Source organism: Peromyscus californicus, unplaced genomic scaffold (assembly GCF_007827085.1).
Source record: "Peromyscus californicus insignis strain IS unplaced genomic scaffold, ASM782708v3 Scaffold_5__1_contigs__length_169319896, whole genome shotgun sequence".
NCBI classification, from domain to species: domain Eukaryota; kingdom Metazoa; phylum Chordata; class Mammalia; order Rodentia; family Cricetidae; genus Peromyscus; species Peromyscus californicus.
This window is the reverse complement of record NW_026294573.1, coordinates 88318402-88341346: the sequence shown is the minus strand read 5'-3', so window position 1 is coordinate 88341346 and position 22945 is coordinate 88318402. Positions and strand designations below refer to the sequence as shown.

The 22945-nt window shown below is 44.3% G+C and overlaps 1 protein-coding gene across 2 annotated transcripts in view; it reads right to left on the bottom strand.

The window, feature by feature from the left end:
- The window catches only part of Susd1 (sushi domain containing 1), a 123995-nt gene that overhangs the window by 73427 nt on the left and 27623 nt on the right, over positions 1 to 22945 (bottom strand). For both annotated transcript variants that reach the window (XR_008213736.1, XM_052716708.1), the window contains exon 6: positions 2960 to 3139. Coding sequence is in view for 1 of the 2 variants with exons in the window: in XM_052716708.1 (XP_052572668.1) it covers positions 2960 to 3139 (180 nt within the window). In the remaining variant the exon portion in view is untranslated. The remainder of the gene's footprint in view (positions 1 to 2959; positions 3140 to 22945) is intronic.

Sequence of the window (22945 nt, the reverse complement as noted above, 5' to 3'; positions counted from 1 at the left end):
ATTAAAGACAGAAAGAGGAGTGAATGGAGTGAAAACCAGAAAGGACGGTGATGGGAAGAGGTTAAAAGTGGACCCTGAATACAATATAAACTAACTGGGGGAGTCGGGATGGGGGGATCAAGACATTGATGAAAACCAGGGAAAGAAAAGAGAAGAGGGGGCAGCTAAGCAAGAGTCATGACAACTAGCATCTCTCGCTTTTCCAGAAGCTTCTCCAGCCTCCCCTTCCATGAATTAATCAGCATGTAAATCACTCCCTTTATCTGTGAAAATTGAATTTAGCTGCCAGTCGTGATGGAGGGCACACAAGCCTCCTCACAGAAAGAGCCTTGCTCCCAGGGAGAATGCCTTTTTCTCTCCTTAAATCAAAGCTTGCATAAGCCCAATGAACAGCTGCAGCTGGAGCCACAGACTTAGTGAAAGGTGGAAGGCTGAGGACAGTAATTATAATTAGCGGTTACATAACATGTTTGTTCTTCAAAGTGCTGTGCAAGGACCAGCTAATTAATAGCTTACTGTGCTCCATGCTGATCCCCTGGTTTTTCATGTAGTGACTAATCCTTGTGCCCCCACCGAATTCTGAACGGTGGCAGCAGAGGGCCTTGAGCAGCGGGGCAGGTGGCGAAGAGGCCATAGCTCTACCCAGCTCCCTCTCCAAGCCATTCCTGGGGAAGAGTTCCTGGAGAAAGATGCCTTACCCTCCAGATAAATCTTGGAGGTGCTGATAGAGGTGTGACAGAGACCATCAGTCTAGATCAGTTTGCTCTTAGAGAAAGCAGAAGACCGGGCCCCGGAAGTCCTTGGTCTTTGCTACAAGCTTGGCCGTGCTTCTCTGCTCAGTCAGCCAGACATCTCCAAAACAAGCTCGCCTAGATCTCTGGGTTCTCATCTTCTGTTTTCTCCCCACTCTCTAGCCTACAGCTTTTGTATTGATGATGGAGATAACTAAATGTAAGGATTTTCTGTCTACTCCGGGGATTCTTTACCTACAGACTTCAGCAGTCTGTGCTGGTTTGAATTTCTTTACAAAACATTACAAGGACATCTGAACATGCATTTCCTTGGGGAGAGGCCTGATTCTTCTACCACACTATAAATTCCAAAAAAATTAGTACTTCACACATAGTGCACACTAAATAGACATCTTTGGGATGAATGGATGGGTAGGATAGATATCCTCAAATTTCTCTCTCTCAGGGGTGGGGAAATGACTCAGTCCATGAAGTGTTTGCCATACAAGTGTGAGGACCTAAGGCAGACACCCAGAACTCCCATAAGAAAGTAGGGTACGGTGAGCTACTCTTGTAGTCTGTGCTAAGAAGACAAACAGACAAAGCCCTGGGGTTCACTGGCCAGTCAGATTATTCTAATTGGTGATCTCTGAGCCAGTGAGAGACCCTGTCTCAAAAACATAATAATACGGTGGATGGGTCCTGAGAAACAACATCTGAGGTTGACTTCTGGTCTCCATGTACACCTGCACACACATGTACAAATACACCTGCATAAACACACACACATGTACAAATACACCTGCATAAACACACACACATGTACAAATACACCTGCATAAACACATACACATAAAGAAAGAAAAATATAGTTAAAGACATAGTGTTGTTAGGGGATAATCTTTTCATACACTGTGAAGATGTGTCTCTGCCAAGTTACCTTATGATTGGTTTAGTAAAGAGCTGAAAGGCCAATAGCTAGGCAGGAGAGGATAGGTGGGACTTCTGGGCAGAGTTAGGAACTCTGGAAAGAAGAGAGGCAAGTCAGACATACAGTATGGAGGAGAGGTAATGAGTCACGTGGTAGACTGTAGATTAATATAAACAACATAAATAATACACATATGTATGTATGTGTGAATGAATATAATAGAGTGTTTCTCACCTTTAAAAAGTAAGGAAAATGGCATATCCTACATTGTTGGTGTACCTTAAAAATAGTAAGCTAAAGCTGGGTGGTGGTGGCACACACCTTTAATCCTAGCACTTGGGAGGCAGAGGCAGGTGGATCTCTGTGAGTTGGAGGTCAGTCTGGTCTACAAAGCACAAAGCGAGTTCCAGGACAGCCAGAGCCACATAGAGAAACTCTGTCTTGAAAAAGCAAAAAAAAAAAAAAAAAAAGCTAAGTGAAATAAGCCAAGCTAAAAACAAACAAACAAAAAACAACTCAAATACCATATGATTCTACTTACATGGAATGCCTAAAGTAGTCAAAGTCCTACGAGATAGAAAGCAGAATGGAGCCGGGCGGTGGTGGTGCATGCCTTTAATCCCAGCACTCGGGAGGCAGAGCCAGGCGGATCTCTGTGAGTTCGAGGCTAGCCTGGACTACAGAGTGAGTTCCAGGTAAGGTGCAAAGCTACACAGAGAAACCCTGTCTCGAAAAACCAAAAAAAAAAGAAAAGAAAAGAAAAGAAAAAGAAAGCAGAATGGAAGGGTGCCAGGGTCTATGGGGAGTTCCAGTTTTAAAAGATACCTGGAGATTGGTTATACAATACTATGGATACACATAACACCAATGTATTGCATAGTGTAAAAGAATCAATATAATACATTTACTTGTATTTTGTGTTTTGACACAATTAAATAAAACTTAACTCCTTGCATTTTGCCATCTTTTGTCTGAAAAGCTGTCATGCCAAAATGTGTTAAGAGTATGAGAAAATGGTTCCATAGAATAGATTTTCTCAGCTGGCTAAGGAGAGAGAGCAAAAAAGCATAGTGAATTATGGTGTTTTAAAAGATGAATGAGTAAAATTCTCTGTATAACTTATCTTCCCAATCTACCTTCTAAATCATCAAGATTAAGCTGAGAAATCTGAAGCCAAGTGCCCACCCAAGTAAACAGCAGAGGCAGGCACAATCCAGAGGGAGGTAGCTTCATACTCCCCGATCCTTCCGCTGTTGAGGTCCCAGGTAAGAGGGGCCCAGCAGACCGGAATCTGTACCTGTGCACGTATGAGTGACGTCACTCCAGGAGCCTTTCTCTGTGCAAACAGAAGTGATCATTCCTCCGGAACTCTCAAAGCCCTCCTGACAGACATAGTGAGCCACACTGCCCAGGCTGGAGGTGTGATTCCCCACCAAGATGGCGTTCTGGACTTCAGGAGGGCTGCCACAACTGATCTCTGCAATGAGAGGCAACAGGACACCTGTGAGGAGCCCTGACTTCCATGCCTGCAATTAGTATCTCAGAAATAAACATTTCATGATGACAGAGGCCATTCATCTGGGAAAAGAGAAAACCCAAACTCCTTCAAATAGTTCAAATATAATTATATAAAATTAAGGTTGTTCAGAAGTACAGGAAACTGGTATGCCTGGATTTAATGAAATTTTCAAACGTGCACACAGAGAGAAGAGACAAATTATGAGATGGCTTACTCATGGAGCTCCTTGTCTATGAAATAGTACTCCTTAGGGTTCATTTGCATCCTAAAGTTCTGTAGAACTTTTTACTATGTATCTTCAAATCATTAACCCTTGAGAGTGCACTGTAGCAACTGTTGTCAACCAAATATAAATAAAATATTACAAAATCCTTGACATTCTTAAAGCAAAGCAGTGCAGAAAGTGTTTCTCTTCCTACATTCAACTTACAGGCAATTCTCAAGGGAAAAGGACACTTGCAGAGAGACAGATCAGAAAGTATTGAACTGATGTGAAGTTTCTCTTCTACAATCTTAAAAGCTAGTGGACTATTTACACAGAACTTTATGTGAAAGAAAAAGTATGATGTAACTATCTCAGGCCATCCAAACCAGACCTCAGAACACAAGGCAGTCATCTTCAGATACTTTTAACTTTCAAAAACATCCTGTGTACCTTTTCTGACAGAATTCAGAACAATTTAATAAAATACTGACTTTACAAACACTTGTAAGGCCAGCACTTAGGGGCCTGAGGTAAGAGACTGAAAGTTCAAGGCCAGCCTGGGCTGCAGAGTGAAACACTGTCTCCAAACCCAATACTTGTTGAATGAGCACATTATTTCTTAACCCTCCTCCTCTTGCCCTATGGCTACAGACATTGTCCATGGCCTCTGAGGTTTTTTTCTTTTCAGTTTTTTTCTTTAAATTTCACTGATTGGCATGACTTCAATGATAGGGCTCACCTTTCAGATCTAAGCCTACTTTGCCAACATCCTTTCGACGCCCCCCCTTCTTTAAATCATTTCAGAAAAAAAGGACATAAAACATGCAAATAAATCTGAATGAATATGCAATATGTCTTGAATATGGAAACATCAGAAACGACCCAAATGTTTATCAAAAGAAAATTGGGTGCTAGGTGTGGTCCTGCCTTAATCTCAGCACCCCAGAGGGAAGGGCAGGAAGAACAGGAGTTTAAAGCCAGCCTGGGCCACAAGAGGCCCAAGAGAAGATAGAGAATATTAGGCAAATAAACCACAATGCTCCTGAGTAAGTCATAGAAAGACTAGAAAGATTCACACACTGATGTGAAAAGACGTCCATGATACAAAGGCCTGGTATTGAGTCAAACAGCAGGTCTCGTCTAAATCCATAGACGTCTCTTCTGCATGCTTTTCCTTCTTTGATCCCAAAGTTAATTACATACATATGTTGAGCAATGGATTGTGCAATGTATGTTTCAAAAAATACACAGGAACTTTAAAAATACTGCTTACTGTCTATTAATAGATTCTTATAGTTCCTTCCCCTCCCCCACAAAAAAAAAATCAAAAGTAACTGATAAGAAAGCGAATCAGGCCCGGCCGTGGTGGCGCACGCCTTTAATCCCAGCACTCGAGAGGCAGAGGCAGGTGGATCTCTGTGAGTTCGAGGCCAGCCTGGTCTACAGAGTGAGTTCCAGGAAAGGCGCCAAAGCTACACAGAGAAACCCTGTCTCGAAAAAACAAACAAACAAACAAAAAAGAAAAAAAAGGAAAACAAATCAGAAAAAATGGGGAGGGAGAGACAGGTGTTAGGAAACACATGGTTGAACTATGAAATTGACAAGGTACACAGATAAGTCTCTAGAGCCACTTAAATTGGACCACTTGAAATAATATTCTTAAAAGATTTTAAAGGTTGAGCAACATAAAAAAAAAATTAGTAACAGAAACACGATTTCAAAGTTTTTCAGTAACACTTGAGCAGCAAGGCCCAGGGACCACGTAAAGGTAAATCTGTCACCGATGCTACAGTGGGCCGGGTACAGGTACGAGGCTATCCAAGGAAGAAGAGCAGCATACGAGGACTGGGAACATAGCTCAGCTAGTAGAGTGCCCGCAAAAGCGTGCTGGAAGTTCCATCCTCATCCCCAACACCACCAAACACAGAGTAGTGCTGCCTGCCTGCACCCCAGCAGAAGTTCAAGGTCAGCTTTTAATCCCCGCACTTGAGAGGCAGAGGCAGGAGAATTTCTGTGAGTTCAAGGCCAACCTGGTTGACATAGTGAGTTCCAGGCCAGCCAGAGACAGACTGAGAAACACTGCTTCAAAAAATAAATAAATAAATAAGTAAATAAATGAATGAATGAATGAATGATAAAAGTTCAAAGTCATCCTGGGATACATTCACTCTACACACACACACACACATACACACACACACACACACCGGGGGTAAGGGACAACTATAGTGATTCCATATGTAACCAGTAGTCTCAGCTGCACCGAGAAATGAAAATCGGGAGGCAGGGACCCTTGTGCTATTCATTTTGATGTTTAGTTTTCTACTTCATCTGTAGAAAGCCAGAAAGGGCTGCCATTCCTGACATCCACAACTTCAAAATAAAAGTTCACTTACTGAGCTAAAGCATTCAGAATAAAGAAAATGATATATTATGTTTCCACAGCTCCATCAACCATGCTTGGCCTTAGAACAGGCAGCCTCACTAAGCATGCTGGTATAAGCTGGCAGCCCAGTTACCTGGGAGGCTGAGGCACGAAGATCTCTAGTCCAAGGGTTGTCTGAGCTGCACTGTGAGTTCAAGGCCAGATGGGAAAATGCAGTAAAACCTTGTGGCAAAATAAAAGGTAAAATGCAAAACAGGGGTATAGCTCGGTGGTAGAATGCTTGCCTAGCATGCACAAGGCCCTAGGTTCAATCCCCAGTACTACAAAAAAGAAAAGGAGGGGGAGTTCTCTTAAGTCCTTGACACAGAACCCCTGGATCTAAGGAACTTGCTCTTCTCTGTCTCATTATGGATGCTGGGCTTGTTATAGGACCTAGAATTATTTCCCTAAGAGACGCTTCCTAGATCAGAGTTCTCAGCTGCTGTTGCTAGAGTTATCCAAAGATCTATGATAAATACAACAGCCCAGCTCACCTCATCAGTATTCTGGCTGAAATTTAGCTTCCAGTCAACACAAACTCAAAGCACAAGCAGTTATGGGACCAGAATGAAGTGGTCACTTCATAAAGTCCCAGCTCTATCTACTCTACTATGTCCCATGTTTGTTTACAGGGGGGCTCTGTTCTCTTTTCATACACGTTTACCAAATACAAGACCCCTTAGCCTTCATGGTGTTTTCCCAGCATCAAACCTTTACTGGCCCCAAACATTGCCAGCCATCAGTATTATTTGTGTGTACATGAGCAGTCAACCAAACAAGTAGTTAATGTTTTATAAGACTGCCAAGTCACTTGCATACAAAATTTCTAGTTTAAGCCAGGATTCAGCTAGAGCAAACAGAAGAGGAAATACCAGAGAAGGGCTGGAAATTGAAATATCAATGAAGAATTGAAGCTGAAAATACAGCTTTGTGTACCTTGAATATGGACTCCTAAAGATCTCAGTGGCAAGAAAAGGAAGCCAGTGCTGTGGGATGGTCTGTATGTCAAATGTGTTGCTCTGATTGGTCAATAAATAAAACACTGATTGGCCAGTAGCCAGGCAGGAAGTATAGGCGGGACTAACAGAGAGGAGAATTGAGAGAACAGGAAGGCAGAGAGGGACACTGCCAGCCGCTGCCATGACAAGCAGCATGTGAAGATGCCGGTAAGCCACGAGACACGTGGCAAGGTATAGACTTATAGAAATGGATTAATTTAAGATATAAGAACAGTTAGCAAGAAGACTGCCACGGCCATACAGTTTGTAAGCAATATAAGTCTCTGTGTTTACTTGGTTGGTATGAGCGGCTGTGGGACTGGCGGGTGACAGAGATTTGTCCTGACTGTGGGTCAGGCAGGAAAACTCTAGCTACAAGCTAGCAATAGATAGTTGAATTATTAGAGGAATGTAAGTTGTAAGAGAATAAGATTATAAAAGACAACGAGGTTAGCTTTCATCTTAAACATATTCAAGAGCAATGGAAAGCATGATGACTTTAGTTGTGATTGCACGCTCATAATTTATAGTTAAAAAAAAAAAGTACCAGATTGATGAGAAATAATTTACTTGGTCTCTAGAGAGGAAGATTCAAAGGCAGACAGTACCTACAGCTCTGTGAGTTCCCATTACAGAGATGTTCAAGTTGCACAATCCCTTGGCAGAAGATATTAAGAAATACTGTGTGATTTGGATGAAACACATTGTTCTAAGCACTTATCACTAAGAATCACATAGGGGGTGTATGAAAAATATGCATGTGGACTATTAGGGCTTTAGTGTGCAATAGGCTCCACATTTGAGGACTTGTTCTCTAGCCAATGGCACTGTTTTGGGAGACTGCAGAACCCCTTGAGTGTAAGTCCAAACTGGGAGACATATACTGCTAGGCATCAGCCTAGGACAATATCCTAGCCCTGCTTCTAATCCCCTCTACTTCCCAATCCTCCAAGATAATAAGGTATGCCATGAGCTCCTAGTTCCACGGACGGAACTAGTCACCATGCCTTTCCCACCATAAAGGACCATTTCCCTTGAACTATAAGCTAAAATAAATCATTCTTCCCATAACTTTCTCTGTTCATTGTTTTGTTATGGTAACCGGAAGAATAATGCAGAATTGGTGCCAGGCATTCCAAGATGAAATTTTAAGGCCTGCATGGCAGCAGGAAGGTCCAGCCTAAACCCCCAAACAGCCATACAAAGGCATATTTACTGATTGTTACACAAAGTATTTCCTTATACCAAGGTCCCTAATCTAATTTACATGTCTCACTAAAGGAAAGCATCACATGCCCTGCTAAATTTCCACAACAGGCCTTCTGAACTAGCTTGTTGGAGAAATGTTGAAGAATTTAGGGCTGTGTGTGGGTTAGAGAAGCCTTAGTATGCTGTAAATCAGTGGTCCTCACCCTTTCTTTTTTTTTTTTTTTTTTTTTTTGGTTTTTCGAGACAGGGTTTCTCTGTGTAGCTTTGAGCCTTTCCTGGGACTCACGTGGTAGCCCAGGCTGGCCTCGAACTCACAGAGATCCGCCTGGCTCTGCCTCCCGAGTGCTGGGATTAAAGGCGTGCGCCACCACCGCCCGGCCTGTCCTCATCCTTTCTAATGCTGCGACCATTTAATACAACTCTTCATGTTGTGGTGACCCCCAACCATAAAATTATTTTGTTGTACTTCATAACTGTAGTTTTGCTAATGTTATGAATTGTAATGTAAATATCTGATATGTGGGATATTTGATATGATTCCTGTGAAGGGTCTTTTGACCCCAAGGGGTCGCGACCCACATGTTGAGAACCACTGCTGTAAGCAGCACTTAATGGGTCATTCTGGTGGAAGCTGGGAAGGTCAGAACACCAAGAGAAGTCACAGTGAAGACTCAGCTCATGCGGATTCGGAGAACCACAGTTCTGTTGGGGACTGGCGAGGGGCTATTTGTGTCACGCTCTGTCAAAGGGCCTGGTGGTCTGCCTGCCTCCTCACAGTTTGAATGAAGCTGAATCTGAAAGTATTATGTTCACTTGTTGGGTAGAGGAAACTTCAAGATGTCATAACATTAAGGACGTGGCATGGCCACTGTTCACTTCTTCCAGCTACATTTATAGCAATGACGGGGATTTAAAGGCAGAACAGGAAGAAGTTTTCTCAAGCACATTTTTGGCAGGGAAAGGAGCATGGGAACTTAAAACTAGAGACAAGGCAGGTGTGGACAAAACAGTAGCTGTTACACTGGTACCACTGAAGGGAAGCCTCAAATTCTTATGTATAGAGGCGCACACTATGGGACTGTGAGCGTGAGAGCTCACCCAGCGAAAGCTTTAGAACGCAAAAATGCAAGCTAATTTTAAAACTTACTTTTAAAAGAGAGTGTCTGAAGAAAAAAGAGTACACAAGCAGAGCGCGCCGCTGCAGGATTTCCCGCCCCTGCTCAAATAGGAAATGTTTTGCCTGCAGTCAGGCAGGCATCAGAGACCACTACAATTGTGGGAAATGAAAGCCAGGAACATCTCCAGTTGACAGTGGGATTCGGTGCTAGTTCTGCAGGTATATAGAATGCAAATGCTATGGGGTCATGGAGGCTTACAGCAAGATTTCAGGGAAAAAAAGGTATTGAGGCCAGGCAATGTGTGGCAGGGTTGAATTCCCTACATGGGGCTCCTGAGTGGGTTGTGCATGAAACTGTTGATGGTTATGTTAGACATGTCAGAAATGTTGCTTTGTGCTAAGGATGCCTTCAGGTACCAAGGAGAGCTGACCCAAGAGAAAGGACACATGTACTTCAGGCAACAGAGCTACATGGGGCGGAGCTGCTCAAGGCCCTTGGAGTCCCAGATGATGCTACTACAAGCCCTGGATACTGGGCATGGAGCTTCAGAGGTTGGTGCTTCCCCTGATGGGCTACAGCGTTGTTTTGGTCTAGCCTTTCCTTGTTATCATCCAATTCCTCCCTTTTGGGATGGGAAGATTTACTCTGAGCCAGTGTATACTGGGAATATACACATTTTGACTTCACAGCCAAAACTATGCCTATGGCTCAGAAAAGACTTCAGATTACAGACTTTTGACCGGTGTTGAAATTGTTAAAACTACAGGGACTTTTGGAGTTGGGCTAAATGTATGCTTCATTCTGTTATGGCCACGAGCCTATTGAGGCCAGTAGTAGAGTATTATGATTTCTATGTGACGTGTCTCTCATAGGCTCAGGTGCTTGAAGACTGAGTTCCTAGCTGGTGGTACTGCTTTGGAAAGCTGTAGAAACTTTGGGATGCAGACCCTTCCTGAGTGATGTGGGCTACTAGATCTTGAGGTCTAGTTACAGACTGGTCCTGATTCCAGGCCAAGCTCTGTGCTTCCCCTTCTTTTCTAATAGAGCAAGTCACTTCACAAGCTCTCACTGCCATAAACCCGGACTCCTCAGTCACCCTGCCTTCCTCAGGACCATGGACTCTACCCCTCACCACGATGGACTCTACCCCTCACCACCATGGACTCTACCCCTCACCACGATGGACTCTACCCCTCACCACGATGGACTCTACCCCTCACCACGATGGACTCTACCCCTCACCACGATGGACTCTACCTCTCAAAACATGACCCAAGAGAAACCATTCATCCTTGGAGTTGTTTGTGACAGGTGTTTTGTTACAGCCACGGGGACTGTTAACTAGTGTGAAGAAGCGCTTCCCATCTCTACTCAGGGAGAACTCCTCTGGATCGGAAGTACTTAGCAGAGGTCTTAGACGCCCACATTTTGACAAAACTCAGCTGATTTTGATGTGCATCCTCAGCTGGAATTTGGGGTGAGATTTTTGTTTCTGCATTTGTTGTTTTGATTTTTCTTGCGGGGTGGTTTGTTTGGTATTTGTTTGTGTGTGTGCGTTTGTTTTGGCAGTGTCTTGCTGTGTGGATCACGGCTTGCAGCGATGGAATCTGAATGAAATAATGGTGTGAATGATTACCTTTAGTCATCACATGAATTCCAACAGTGCTCAAAGACTAAGTAATTACCACTCAGAGTAACCCTCCACAGTAAGGAGCATTTTCCCATATACAGATGGAGATGTCTCAAGTGGAAAACAGACATTCAAAGTCACAGGAGTTATTAGGGGGTGTCCCAAAGCTCACTCAAGAGCTGCTCCATCTCTGAAATTGTCCAGTATTTTCCCTTCCACTTATCCTTACTCTTCCAGAAACACTTTCTCCCTCAGACCTAGAAAAATCCTTCTCAAGCACTAATGCTCCATGACTGATAGAGCTGTGAGTGATAAAAGTTCCCTCCACTCTTGTGGTCTGTGCTAACTTGTTCAATTGGGTGCCTGTTTATGGAGTAACTAGTTCATGCTGGTCACTATAGCAGCGAACACATGGACAATGCTGTCGCTCTCACAGAACCTAGTGGGTCAATAGACAAAAAATCATGAGATGAATTCAGACTGTGGTAAAAGTTCAACATTAACATGTACAAGAATGTGATGGCACACAAAAGAAGTTTCCAACAGAGGATCGGGGATAGTCTGAACTCTCTGGAGATGTAACCTCTTCATGAGGCCCCGAGGGATGATCCAGCCATGTGCAGAACTGGAGAACATCTCAATCAAATAAAATAGCTCCAAGACAACAATTGCTGACCAGAGTGCAGGGGAGGAATCATGTATGGCTCACTGTTGGGGGGAGGGTAACACAGTACAGCCGACATGGAGGTAAGTACAGGGGTTCCTCAAGAGGTTAAAACAGAACACCATATGGTCTAGCTATACCATTCCTGGGGACATATATCATAAGAAATCTAGGTCAAAATGCTACAGAGATACATACTTGTTTGTATTTATTGATGGGCTATTTGTAACGGTCAAGTACAGAATCAGTCTGTGTGGTATAAACGCATACAGAAAGACAGATTCACACATTCAGCGGAACATTATCCAGCCTTAAAGAACAACTAGGCTATGCAGGCTCCAGGGGAACGTCTGGAACTATAGGTCACCATGTTAAGTGATGTAAGCCATTCTCAGAAAGTACCTCATGGTTTCCCTCTGAAGTGCAATCTCTATTTTTTTTTTAAAGGATTTAAAAACAGCAGGAAGACTATCTGAAAAGAGATGATGGGTCAGGGAGAGAAGGGGAGATCTTTAAATCCAGGCACCAAACAACTAGGCTAACACAGGCCCTGATTAGCACAGACTTGATAGAGTAGCTAACACTTGAGCTGAAGTCACATGAAGGTGCATTCAGATCAGACTACAAGGACTCCATGGCAACCTCCCAGGCCAATCTTGGCTCTGAAAAACTTCCCAGAGCAAAAGAGTGTTGGGATCAGACTTCCCAGCCATATAGACTTCACCAGAGCTGGTCACCATTTCCTCCTAACTGAAACACTGCCTCCTAGAGGGAGGAAGGAGCCTGACAAGATTCAGGAAGCTCAGGAAATGACAGGCTCACATACACAGGGGCAGTGCTGTGAGGGCAGACTTTTCACTGGAGTGGTCTGCAGGTTAGGTAGGACTCAGTTTTCAGGACTTGTCCCCTACGCTGGGGAGAGGTTTTCTGTGACGTAGCCACTCTTGAGTCACTGTGCTCCTCTATCTAACACCTCCCCCTCCTACTTCACTCAAAAAGCAAAAGAAATAGGAAAAACACCTCACTGGTTCGCCAAGCTGGACTTGGGTGAAACCATTTCTTCGATATGTCATGCCACAGGCATCCCCAACAAGCTTAAGGTTACTCCTATTAACAGTCAGTCCCACAAAGGTAATAAAGATAAACTTCTATATTAAAGCCTTCCAAAGCCCCTACCATGGCAAGGAAATAAACATTAAAACAGTTTATATGCAAAGGAAAGAAAGATGAAGAGCACAAATCTGCATGGCATATGCATGGGGTTGTTCATTAAAGCGCATGTCTCTCTGGCTAATTACATTATTAAGTAATGATGCCTCAACCTGCACTAGGAATACAGTCAACTAATTATGAGCACAGCTGGGAATTTTCCCTTCGTCTTCCATTGTCTTCAGTTTCATTTGAATAATCAACTTCAAAATAGGTCTCCCCAGTGGTGGTGGTGGTGGTGGGGGGGGGGAATGTATTGTGGAAGTTCCAAAGACCACATCTTATCTTGAGGTGTGATCGTCTTCCTACCCATGAAAATAGTCCAGCAGGAGATCTGTTTGATGAAAGGTACAGGCAGTTTAAGGCATCTAATCAGAGCGGACTGCCCTGCAATGTCCCCCACGGTGGCCGCTGTTTATTATAAACACTGGCACAATGATGGGGGTGGAAGAAAGAAGCGCAGAGTAATATACGGCTTCACCTAAGACTCTTTAGAGATCAATAAATAATAAGCTAAGAAAGCCAAGAAAGTGACCGAGAGTGACTATAAATTGTGGCGGGTGTCCTCCAACCCCCAGGAGAATGGACAGTTGGGCCATTCCACTTACTGACTCCAACTCCTCCCCAAAACAGAATCTTCCCAGAAAAATAAGTACGAGTAAAACTCCACAAAAGAGCAGAAACAAGTGTGCAAACTGAAAAAAAAAATCACATTAAAGTCAGTTTTTCTTTTTATCCAGAAATAAACAGAGATGGCTCTATCATGCTGAGGATCCAATCAACAGTCAGAAGGCACCTGGAGAGCGGTGGGATGGGGGGCGGGTAAGGGCCCAGGTGATTTAGGCGGACCGGCCCCAGGATCTACACGACCCTTGTATTTTGAATCGGATAATCCAACACAATTCCTAGACGTTGGGGGCTGTGCCTACCACCCTGTATTTTTAAATACCCCCTGCAGATGTGTGAGTTCCAAACACTGTTGAGGGCACTGACCTTGTTATGTTCACACGCATATAATATGGTCTGAGGAAGGAACCTAAAGTCTGGAATCTGCGGCGGACGTTGATACGCTGTCAAGCACCTTCTGACTCCGCCGAAGTGTCCTTAGACCCTCGCTGCAGGGCTGTTTGGCCACCACATGTGTTAGTCACTGGGCTGGGGGTTGGAATATAATGTCTCAGTCTGGGGCAAGTTGGATTTAGAAAATGCTATTGTAACTATTCGAGGAAAAGGGAAGAATTATTCTATGCCATGACACTCTCTGTGCACAGTAGCTTATCAGCTGCTCTAACTAAGCTAATGAGCTCATTAGCACTCACAAGGCCACTTGCCCTTAAGGCAGGAGAAAGACAAAAATTTACTTTTTAATGTATTTTGTGATCTGAAGTCTTCTATCAGCTTTAGCCCTGACAAACAATATATTTTCTCCAACTCACGTTCATAGACAGAGCTCGCTTGGAAGAAAAATGTTCATTTCACACAATGGCCCGCACTGTCAACAGCTAGTGTCTAGTTTGGAAACAGCTAGCACTGAAACACTTGAGAGGCTGCGGAGGAGGTGACAGGGTGGGTAGAAGCGTGAGTGTTAGGAGGGGGACTGGGGGTTATCTGCATGCTTGTCAAGATCTTCTGTTTGTTGAGGTGTTAATCATGTTTAAGGCTCTCGGGCTGCTGGCGGATGTCTCTCTTCTCAAAGGATAGCATTAGAGCCCTTCATCTTAACATTCCAGCTGTAGACAGACCCTCTGGATTAACAACAAATAATTGAAGTAAAGTGAAGATTGAAGAATTTCACATCTAGCCAAGCATGGTGGCACACGCCTTTAACCCCAGCACTCAGGAGGCAGAGGCAGTAAGATTTCTGTAAGTTCGAGGCCAGCCTGGTCTACAGAGTGAGTTCCAGGATAGCCAGGGCTATATAGTGAGACCCTGTTAAAAAAAAAAAAAAGAAATCCTGAATTTCACATACACGCACTTTATGATAGAAAATGTAGATTTCCAACTTTGGTTCAAAATAGAGCCAGCTGTGGTGGCACTCACCTGTAACCCCAGCAATTAGAAGGCTAAGGCCACAAAATAGGGACTTTGAAACCAGCTCTCTATATGGAGGCCACCTCTGAATTCTAGGCCAGCCTCAGTTTCCAATAAGACTCTGACCTGAGGCTGGCTAGGAAGGTGGTTCAAGAGTCTGGATCTCCAGAACCTCCATAAAAGTCCAGGGAAAAGTGGAGGCCCCAAGCAACCCAGGAATCCCAGAGCAAGCCGGCTAAGCACACTTGTCTAAACAGCCAGCTCTGGGTTCCGTGAGAGCAATCAAGAGGGACACCTAACCTCAAACTTGAGCCTTCATAGACACGTGTATACACATATGGGACACACATATACAAAGGCACGCCACACACACACACACACACACACACACACACACACACACACACACACACACACCCGGGCGGAGAATGGCCCTCTAGTTTGTGAATACAACACACTAATCCAGCAGGAAACTCTCTCATCAAAGCTCACAGGGTGTTAAAAAGGAAAGAATGTATGGAATGAGACGCATCTCATCCCTTCTATACATGGAAACAAGTTTCGAGAGCTTCCAGCAAGTAACTAATCCACAAGTCGGGAAGGTCTCTCCATCTCCAAAGCTCCTGTTTCATTCTCTTAGCGGTTTCATGAGCAAAGCCATAGCTCATTTGGCACAGTCAGGGGAATCCAAAACACAGTCATATTTTAACCACATCTACTTATCGAAAACATTTTTAAATGGTTTTAAAGGGAAGAAAGGCAATATAGTTTATTAAAATGTTTTTTTTAAAAAAAATAGTATATGGTAAGATACCAGAAAATACATTCCAAATGAACTAAACTTCCCATTACCTCAGCACAGGCCATAGACACCCGATGTGCAGATGTCTTCCTGCATCCCTGCTTGGTACCATTAGTCAACTAGAGCACTCTCCATGCTAAGTCTGGATGTGGTCTAAGCATCCTTTCCAAAGCCCAAAGCAGTGGGGCAGGCCTGTAGTTGCAGCTACTCAGGAGGCACGGGAGTTCAAGGACAGCCTGGGCAAGAGCAGGATCATCAAATCTCACACACAAAGAAAATTCTTTCCACATAGCCATTAGCGCTCAGTACTCAGAGGCAGCCAGCCACACAGGTAAGCTAACCCGCCACCTGTTATGCAGACGCACTGGTGTGTATTAGACCTTTTTCAAACTTTGGTGAACTTTGTCAGGATGAGACAGGACTCCAGAAAGGAAATTCTTCACTCTGATAAGAATGGGAGGGAGATGGGGGAGAATGGGGAAAGAGTAACCAGAATGCATGCACATTCAGAAGCCACAGTAAGGAGGTTATTTCTTTCTAAATTCAGTGGTCATTTAGAAGTTGCTACACTCTTAAGTAGAGAAAATAATCATACGACTTATACTTTAGAAGGTTCTTTTTTGTTGCAATGTGGGGAAGGCACTGGAGAGGTCAGAGCAAACACAGAAACGGGTCTTTCGTTTGGAGGCAGGGTCTCACTAGGAAGCTCAAGCTAGCCTGAGGCTCCACCTGTCGGGGTTATAGGCTCGCACCACCACACCTCCTGCTTTTCTACATTTTTAAAAAAGAAAGTGATTGTCCCAGATCCATTTCTTCATCCCAGTACTAGGGCCTGAACCCGTGGCCTCACACACACAAGGCAAACACTATACCACCAGACTACAGCCTCAGTGTCAGACACACTGATGGTGAGAAGTCCCATCCTGAAAAGATAGATGATTGGGTCCTGTAAAGGAGAGGAGAAGATCTGAAAGACATCTCCCCAAACCCCAAAGCTGGTCTGTCCACATTCACCATTCCTCACTGGATCTGGTACAGGAGAGCAGACAGCACTCGGTACACTGCATGAAGTCTCCACATCACCACCCCATTCCCTGTTCTCCCCCAACCTCTCAGTGCTTTGCCTCTTCTCCACATAATAATCATATCTTTCCCCAACAGGATAGATGCCGGTACACTCGGGTCTCACTCAAGACTTTCTTAGTCCCAGTGTCCAGCACACACAGTGGTAATCCCAGACTTTAGATTGGTTGTTAATGATGACCCAGTGTGCTGGCTACTTTCACGTCAACTTGACACAGTATGGTCATCAAAGAGAAGGGACCCTCAAGTGGGAAAACTGCCTCCACATGATCGGGCTGTCGGCAAACGTGCAGAGCATTTTCTTAATTAGTTACTGATGTGGGAGGGCCGGCCCGGCCCACCCCACTATAGGTGGTGCCATCCCTGTCCTGGGTTCTATAAGAAAGCAGGCTGAACAAGCCATGAGGAGCAAGCCAGTAAGCAGCTCCCCTCCCTGGCCTCTGCATCAGCTCCTGCCTCCAGGTTCCTGCCCTGCTTGAGTTCCTGTCCTGACTTTCATCAGTGATGAACAGTGTTGTGGAAGCATAAGCCAAATAAACCCTCTCCTCTTCAGCTTGCTTTTGGTCATGGTTTCATCACAGCAATGGAAACCCGTGGAACATTCTTTTACACTGTGTGAATAGATGTCACTGTGATTGGTTTAATAAAGAAGCTGACCGGCCAATAGCTGGACAGGTTAGGTGGAAGAAGCCAAACTGAGAATGCTGGGAAGGAGGGGCGGAGTCAAAGAAGGAGCAAGAGATGCAGAGTAAGAAGCAAGATGGACATGCCATACTGAGGTACCAAGCCATGTGGCAGAGCGTAAATAAAAATATGGGTTAATTAAAAATGTAAGAGTTAGCTAGTAACTAGCCTGAGATATTAGCCAAGCATTTATAATTAATATTAAGATTTGTGTCAATTATTTGGGAACTGGTAGGTGGGAAAGAAAAGTCCACCAACAAAGCCCTAACTAGGAGCCCAGTTAGAGTAACCCCTGCCCCTCTGCTCATCAGTTGGTTAAATTCAAAACTGTAAGTTCTTTAACCTGCCCACGATAGCTTGTATCTTCTCTGAAGAATAAAAAATAACAAGACTTATGGGAGGTCCAGGCAGGCAATTCTCCCTTTCCATTGAGTTCATGGAAATATGTGACAGGCATTTCAATACACTGTCACCCAACTGGGAAGGGGGACCACAGGAGCTGCCATGGGAAGCTTTCAGACCTCACATCCTATTACTGTTGTGGGATACCTTTCTGTACACTGTGAATATGTGTTGCTATGATTGGTTAATAAAGAAACTGCTCTGGCCTATGGTGAGTCAGGTTATAACCAGGCAGGAAATCCGAGAGAGAGAGACAGGAAGAAGAAAGGCAGAGGAGACGCCAAACCGCCATCCAAGGAGCAACATGTAATGGGATTCAGGTAAAGCCATGGAACACGTGGTGATCCATAGATTAATAGTTATGGGTTGAGTTAAGTTTAAGAGCTATCTAGCAAGAAGCCTGAGCCATAGGTCATATAATTTGCAATGAATATTAAGCCCCTGAGTGATTATTTTATAAGCAGCTATGGGACCCCTGGGCTAGGCAGGACCAGAGACACATGGGACTGTGGGACCGGATGGGATCAGAGAAACTTCCAGCTACATATTACCATTTCAAGTCCGTACTTCAGGCCCTGCTCCAGGAGATACAGAAGACAAACACAGGTGACCAGATGACAAATGCCACCCACCAGTTCTCTGATAAGGGAAGCCCATCGCAGATCCCCAAAGCCACAGCCTGTCACACAGCTGTCATCTTCGCAAGCTCCCTGCTCCGTGGCAGCCAAGTTCACAGTTTCAGGGTGTGTTTGGTGGAATTCCCAATTCCTGTAGCTTTAGAACATGGCTAAAAATACAGTGTCGGCTGGTACATGGCCCAGATTTGGGAGCCAAGAGGAGCTGAAGGGTAAATAAGAAGAGGTGCTTCTTCAAGGGGAGCAGCAGAGGCCCTGTGAACCCGGGGCCACATGGTGACACAGGAGAGGAGGAGGGAAACAGGAGCATGATCCTTTAAATAACAATGCCCTGGGGGAACGGAAGAGGCTCCCTCTCTAAATTACTCTCCTTTGCTCTCAGTCCAAACAACTGCACCACACAGTCCTCTATATGAGCCCCAGGTTTGGGATTTTTCCCCCTTGAGATAGGGTTTCTCTGTGTAGCCCTGGCCATCCTAGAATTCTACTCTGTTAGACCAGGCCAGCCTCAGAAAGACCCGCCCACCTCAGCCTCCTGGGTGTTGGGATTAAGGGTGCATGCAACCTCTGCCCAGCTAAGTCCCAGGTTTTAAATATGCAATTTGCTATGTTTTTTTCTTCTTTTTACTTGGCCTGTGTCTTAGTTAAGGTTATAATTGCTGTGATGAAACACCATAGCCAAAGCAACTTGGGGAGGAAAGGGTTTAACTTCCATATTGTTGTTCATTGTGGAAAGAAGTCAGGACAGGAACTCAAACAGGGCAGGAATCAGAGGCAGGAGCGGATGCAGAGGCCATGGTGGGGTGCTGCTTACTGGCTTGCTTCCCCTGGCTTATTCAGCCTGCTTTCTTATAGAACCCAGGACCCTCAGCCTAGGGATGGAACTACTCACAATGGGCTGGGCCCTCCCCCATCAATCTCTAATTAGAAAATGCCTTACAGCTGGATCCTGTGGAGGCATTTTCTCAGTTGAAGTTCCCTCTTTTAGATAACTCTAGTTTGTGTGTCAAGTTGAAATAAGACTAGCCAACACAACCACTAGCCATATTTGCTAATGGAGTACAGACTGATAACTTGATATATATACACACAATGTGTCATGGTTCAATTAGAGTAGTTAGCATTCCCATATCCTTAAACATTTAGCCATTCCTTGTGATGAAATCTTTGAACTCATTTTTCCTGTTTATTCTAAAAATTATTACCCCACCCCACCCCACCCCAAGGAAAATTGAAAATGTTTAAAGAATTCTTGCAAACTATGCAAGGTAGCTCAGTCAGCAAAGTACTTACTATGCACACAGGGCCTGAGTTTGCTCCCTAGGACATGGTAGTGAGCACCTGTGATCCCCATGCTGGAAAGACAGAGATGGGTGGATATACAGGGCTCACCACAAGACCCAGGTCCCAATGAGAGATCCTGAATTGAAAAAAAAGAAGTGGATGGCTCCTGAGGAATGTTACCTGGGGCTGATATCTGCCCCCCAACACACACACACACACACACACACACACACACACACACACACACACACCAGGCATGATGATGCACACTTGTAATTCTTAGGATTCCAGTGCTAAGGGGGCAGAGACAGGTAACTCCTGGGGCTGGCGGGCTGGCCAGCCTGGGTGAATCAAGAAGGTCCAGGTAAAAGTGAGAGACTGTTCCTGGAGCAATGGGTCACATGGAACAAGTACACCGCCACACATTCCACATATTCCCCGGCCCAAGGCTCAGGAACCAGGGCAGAAAGCATGACAAGTGGGGCAAACGGTGTCCTCTGGACATGACAGGACTACTGCCCGTGAATTCACAGCAGCTGTGGTCACCTGCACACGACCTGCACAAGATCAAACCAGACAACACTCTAACACTGAGCAGGAAGAGGGTCATGGAGCTCTGCCCCGAGGAGCTGTGGACAGCTGAGGGCTTCTGGGAGAGGAAGAATCAGTTCTCTTTAAGGGTATGGCCCCTGGTATGTTGACCACCCTCCAGGGAATGACCCGCCCCCATGTGCATGAGCAGCACACATTAAATCAGTGGCTTATTTTTAAAAAGAGGAAATCAGAAAGGGGTGGGCAGGGGAGGGGTGGACTCAGGTGGAGTTAGGAAAAGGAGTGGAGAGGTGAATATGATTAATGCATTGCATGAAATTCTCAAAGAACTAATTACAATGTTATATTTTTTGTTTTTGTTTTTGTTTTTTCGAGACAGGGTTTCTCTATGTATTTTTGGTGACTGTCCTGAATCTCTCTCTGTAGACCAGGCTGGCCTCGAACTCACAGAGATCTGCCTGGCTCTGCGTCCCAGGTGCTAGGATTAAAGGCGTGTGCCACCACCGACCACCTCAATGTTATATTTTTAAAAAACAAAAATAAGTAGTTCTGAAGCAAGAAAAGCAAAGTAAGAGACCCTGCCTCAAAGGACAGGATAGACAGTATCCTGTGGAACTTCTAGGACACTTCCCAGTCTCTGATGACCACTGTTGATTTTCTACTTCTAGGAGACGAACTTGAAGTTCTTTTACTATTAAACTTTGTTTATTGGTTTTGAGACAGGATCTCTACACAGCCCTGGCTCTCCTGCACCTCACTCTGTAGACCAGGCTGGCCTCAAACTCACAGAGATCCTCCTGGCTCTGCTGGGTTTAAAGGTGTGTGGCACTACACCTGGCATAATCTTAAACTTTTTTATGTCAAGGCTTCTAGTGTGTGTAGGTGTGTGTATATAGGTACATGTATGTAGATGTGTATGTAGGTATGTGTATACAGATGTGTATGTAGGTATGTGTTGTAGGTGTGTGTGGGGGGGCATGTGTAGGTGTGTATAGGTGTGTGTGTAGGTGTGTATATGTACAGGTATGTGTGTAGGAGTGTTTGTGTATAGGTGTGTGTGTATAGGTGTGTGTGTAGATAGGTATGTGTGTGTACATAGGTGTGTAGCTATGTGTATGTATAGGTATGTGTGTAGAAGTGTTTGTGTATAGATGTGTATAGGTGTGTGCGTGTAGATAGGTATGTGTGTGTATATAGGTATGTAGGTATGTGTATGTATAGGTATGTGTGTATAGGTGTGTGTGTATAGGTGTGTGTGTGTGTAGGAGTGTGTGTGTATATAGAGGGATGTGTGTGTGTGTGTGTGTGTGTGTGTGTGTGTGTGTGTGTGTGTGTGTCATGACACCATGTGGGAGTCACAAGACTACTTGCAGAAGTAGGCTCTTTCTTTCCACCATATGGGCCTTGGGGGTCGAGATCAGGCTGTCTGGCTCAGTGGTAAGCACCTTTACCTGCTGAGCCATCTCACTGGCCTGAGATCAACTTTTCAGATTCCACATGTAAGTGAGATCATGCAGTGTTTGGCTTTTTGTGCCTGGGTCATTTCCTTTAACAGCCTCCTCCTGTCCTTTCATGTTGGTACAAATGACAAGATCCCTGTCTTCCTAAGACTCTAATAGTCCACTGCACATCTGGATAGAAACACTGTTCATTTACTGATGGACACCAAGACTGATTACACCTTGACTGCTTGTGACTGGGAGCAGTGGCTGTGCTGGGAATGCACGTGCAGGTGTCTCTGATCCGCTGACTTCATCTCCTTTGGGTGTATGCCCAGGAGTGGGATAGCCAGCCCATGTGGCAGTTCTATTTGTGTTTCTAAGGAACCTCCTTAGCGTTTTCTATAATGGCTGCACTAATTGACTTTCCCATCAAGAGTCCCCCATCTTCCTCACCCTCCCTGCATTTGGTATTTTTTTCTTTATTGTCTTTTAGATAATGGCCAGATAATGGGATAAGACTGTGGAAATCGATTTGCATTTCTCTGATTAGTGATACTGAACTTCTTTTTCCATATAGTTGCATGCATTCTTTTGAGAAAGGTCTATTAGATCATTTGCCCATTCTTTTAAAAACATTTACTGTATTATTTTTTAATTATGTATATGGGTGTGTGTCTGTGCAAGTACCTACAAGGGACAATGATATGGGATTCCCTGGAGCTAGAGTCATGGGCTATTGTGAGCCATTTCATGTGGATAGTAGGAACTGAATTCGGGTCCTTTGTAAGAGCAGTTCATGCTCTTAACTGCTGAGCCATCTCTCCAGCCCCAATTTGCCTGTTCTTTAACTGAATTATTTTTTTCTACTGAGTAGTTCAAGTTCCTTGTATATTCTAGATACTAACCCCTTGTTAGGTGACTAATTTTAATAACTCATTCTGCAAATCATCTGTAACTCCTCTTATTCAGTAGGTTCTTTTCCCTCAATGGACTGCTTCCTTTGTTGCCAAAGGACATTTATTCTAAGTGTTCTATCTTAATTGATCCATTGAAAGATAATCTGAGAACTCTTATAACTTCTTCACTCTGAGGATGGTAAGAAAGTATCTACACATGTTTAAAACCCCAACAAGTAGAACAGCAACAAGATTAACTTAGTCCCATATAACACTACTTCTTAGCTGTGCAATAAATTCAAAGAAAATTGAGATTTTCCCTTTTCCATCATTGCTATAGTTGATGCTTTTCTGGCTGTGATAAAACAGTCGACAGAGAGGATTTATTTTGTCTCACAGTTGGAAGGGACACAGTCTATCCAGCAGAAGGCCTGGCAGCAGGAGAGGGCCAGCTGCTCACACTGTATCCAGAGAGGATTTATTTTGTCTCACAGT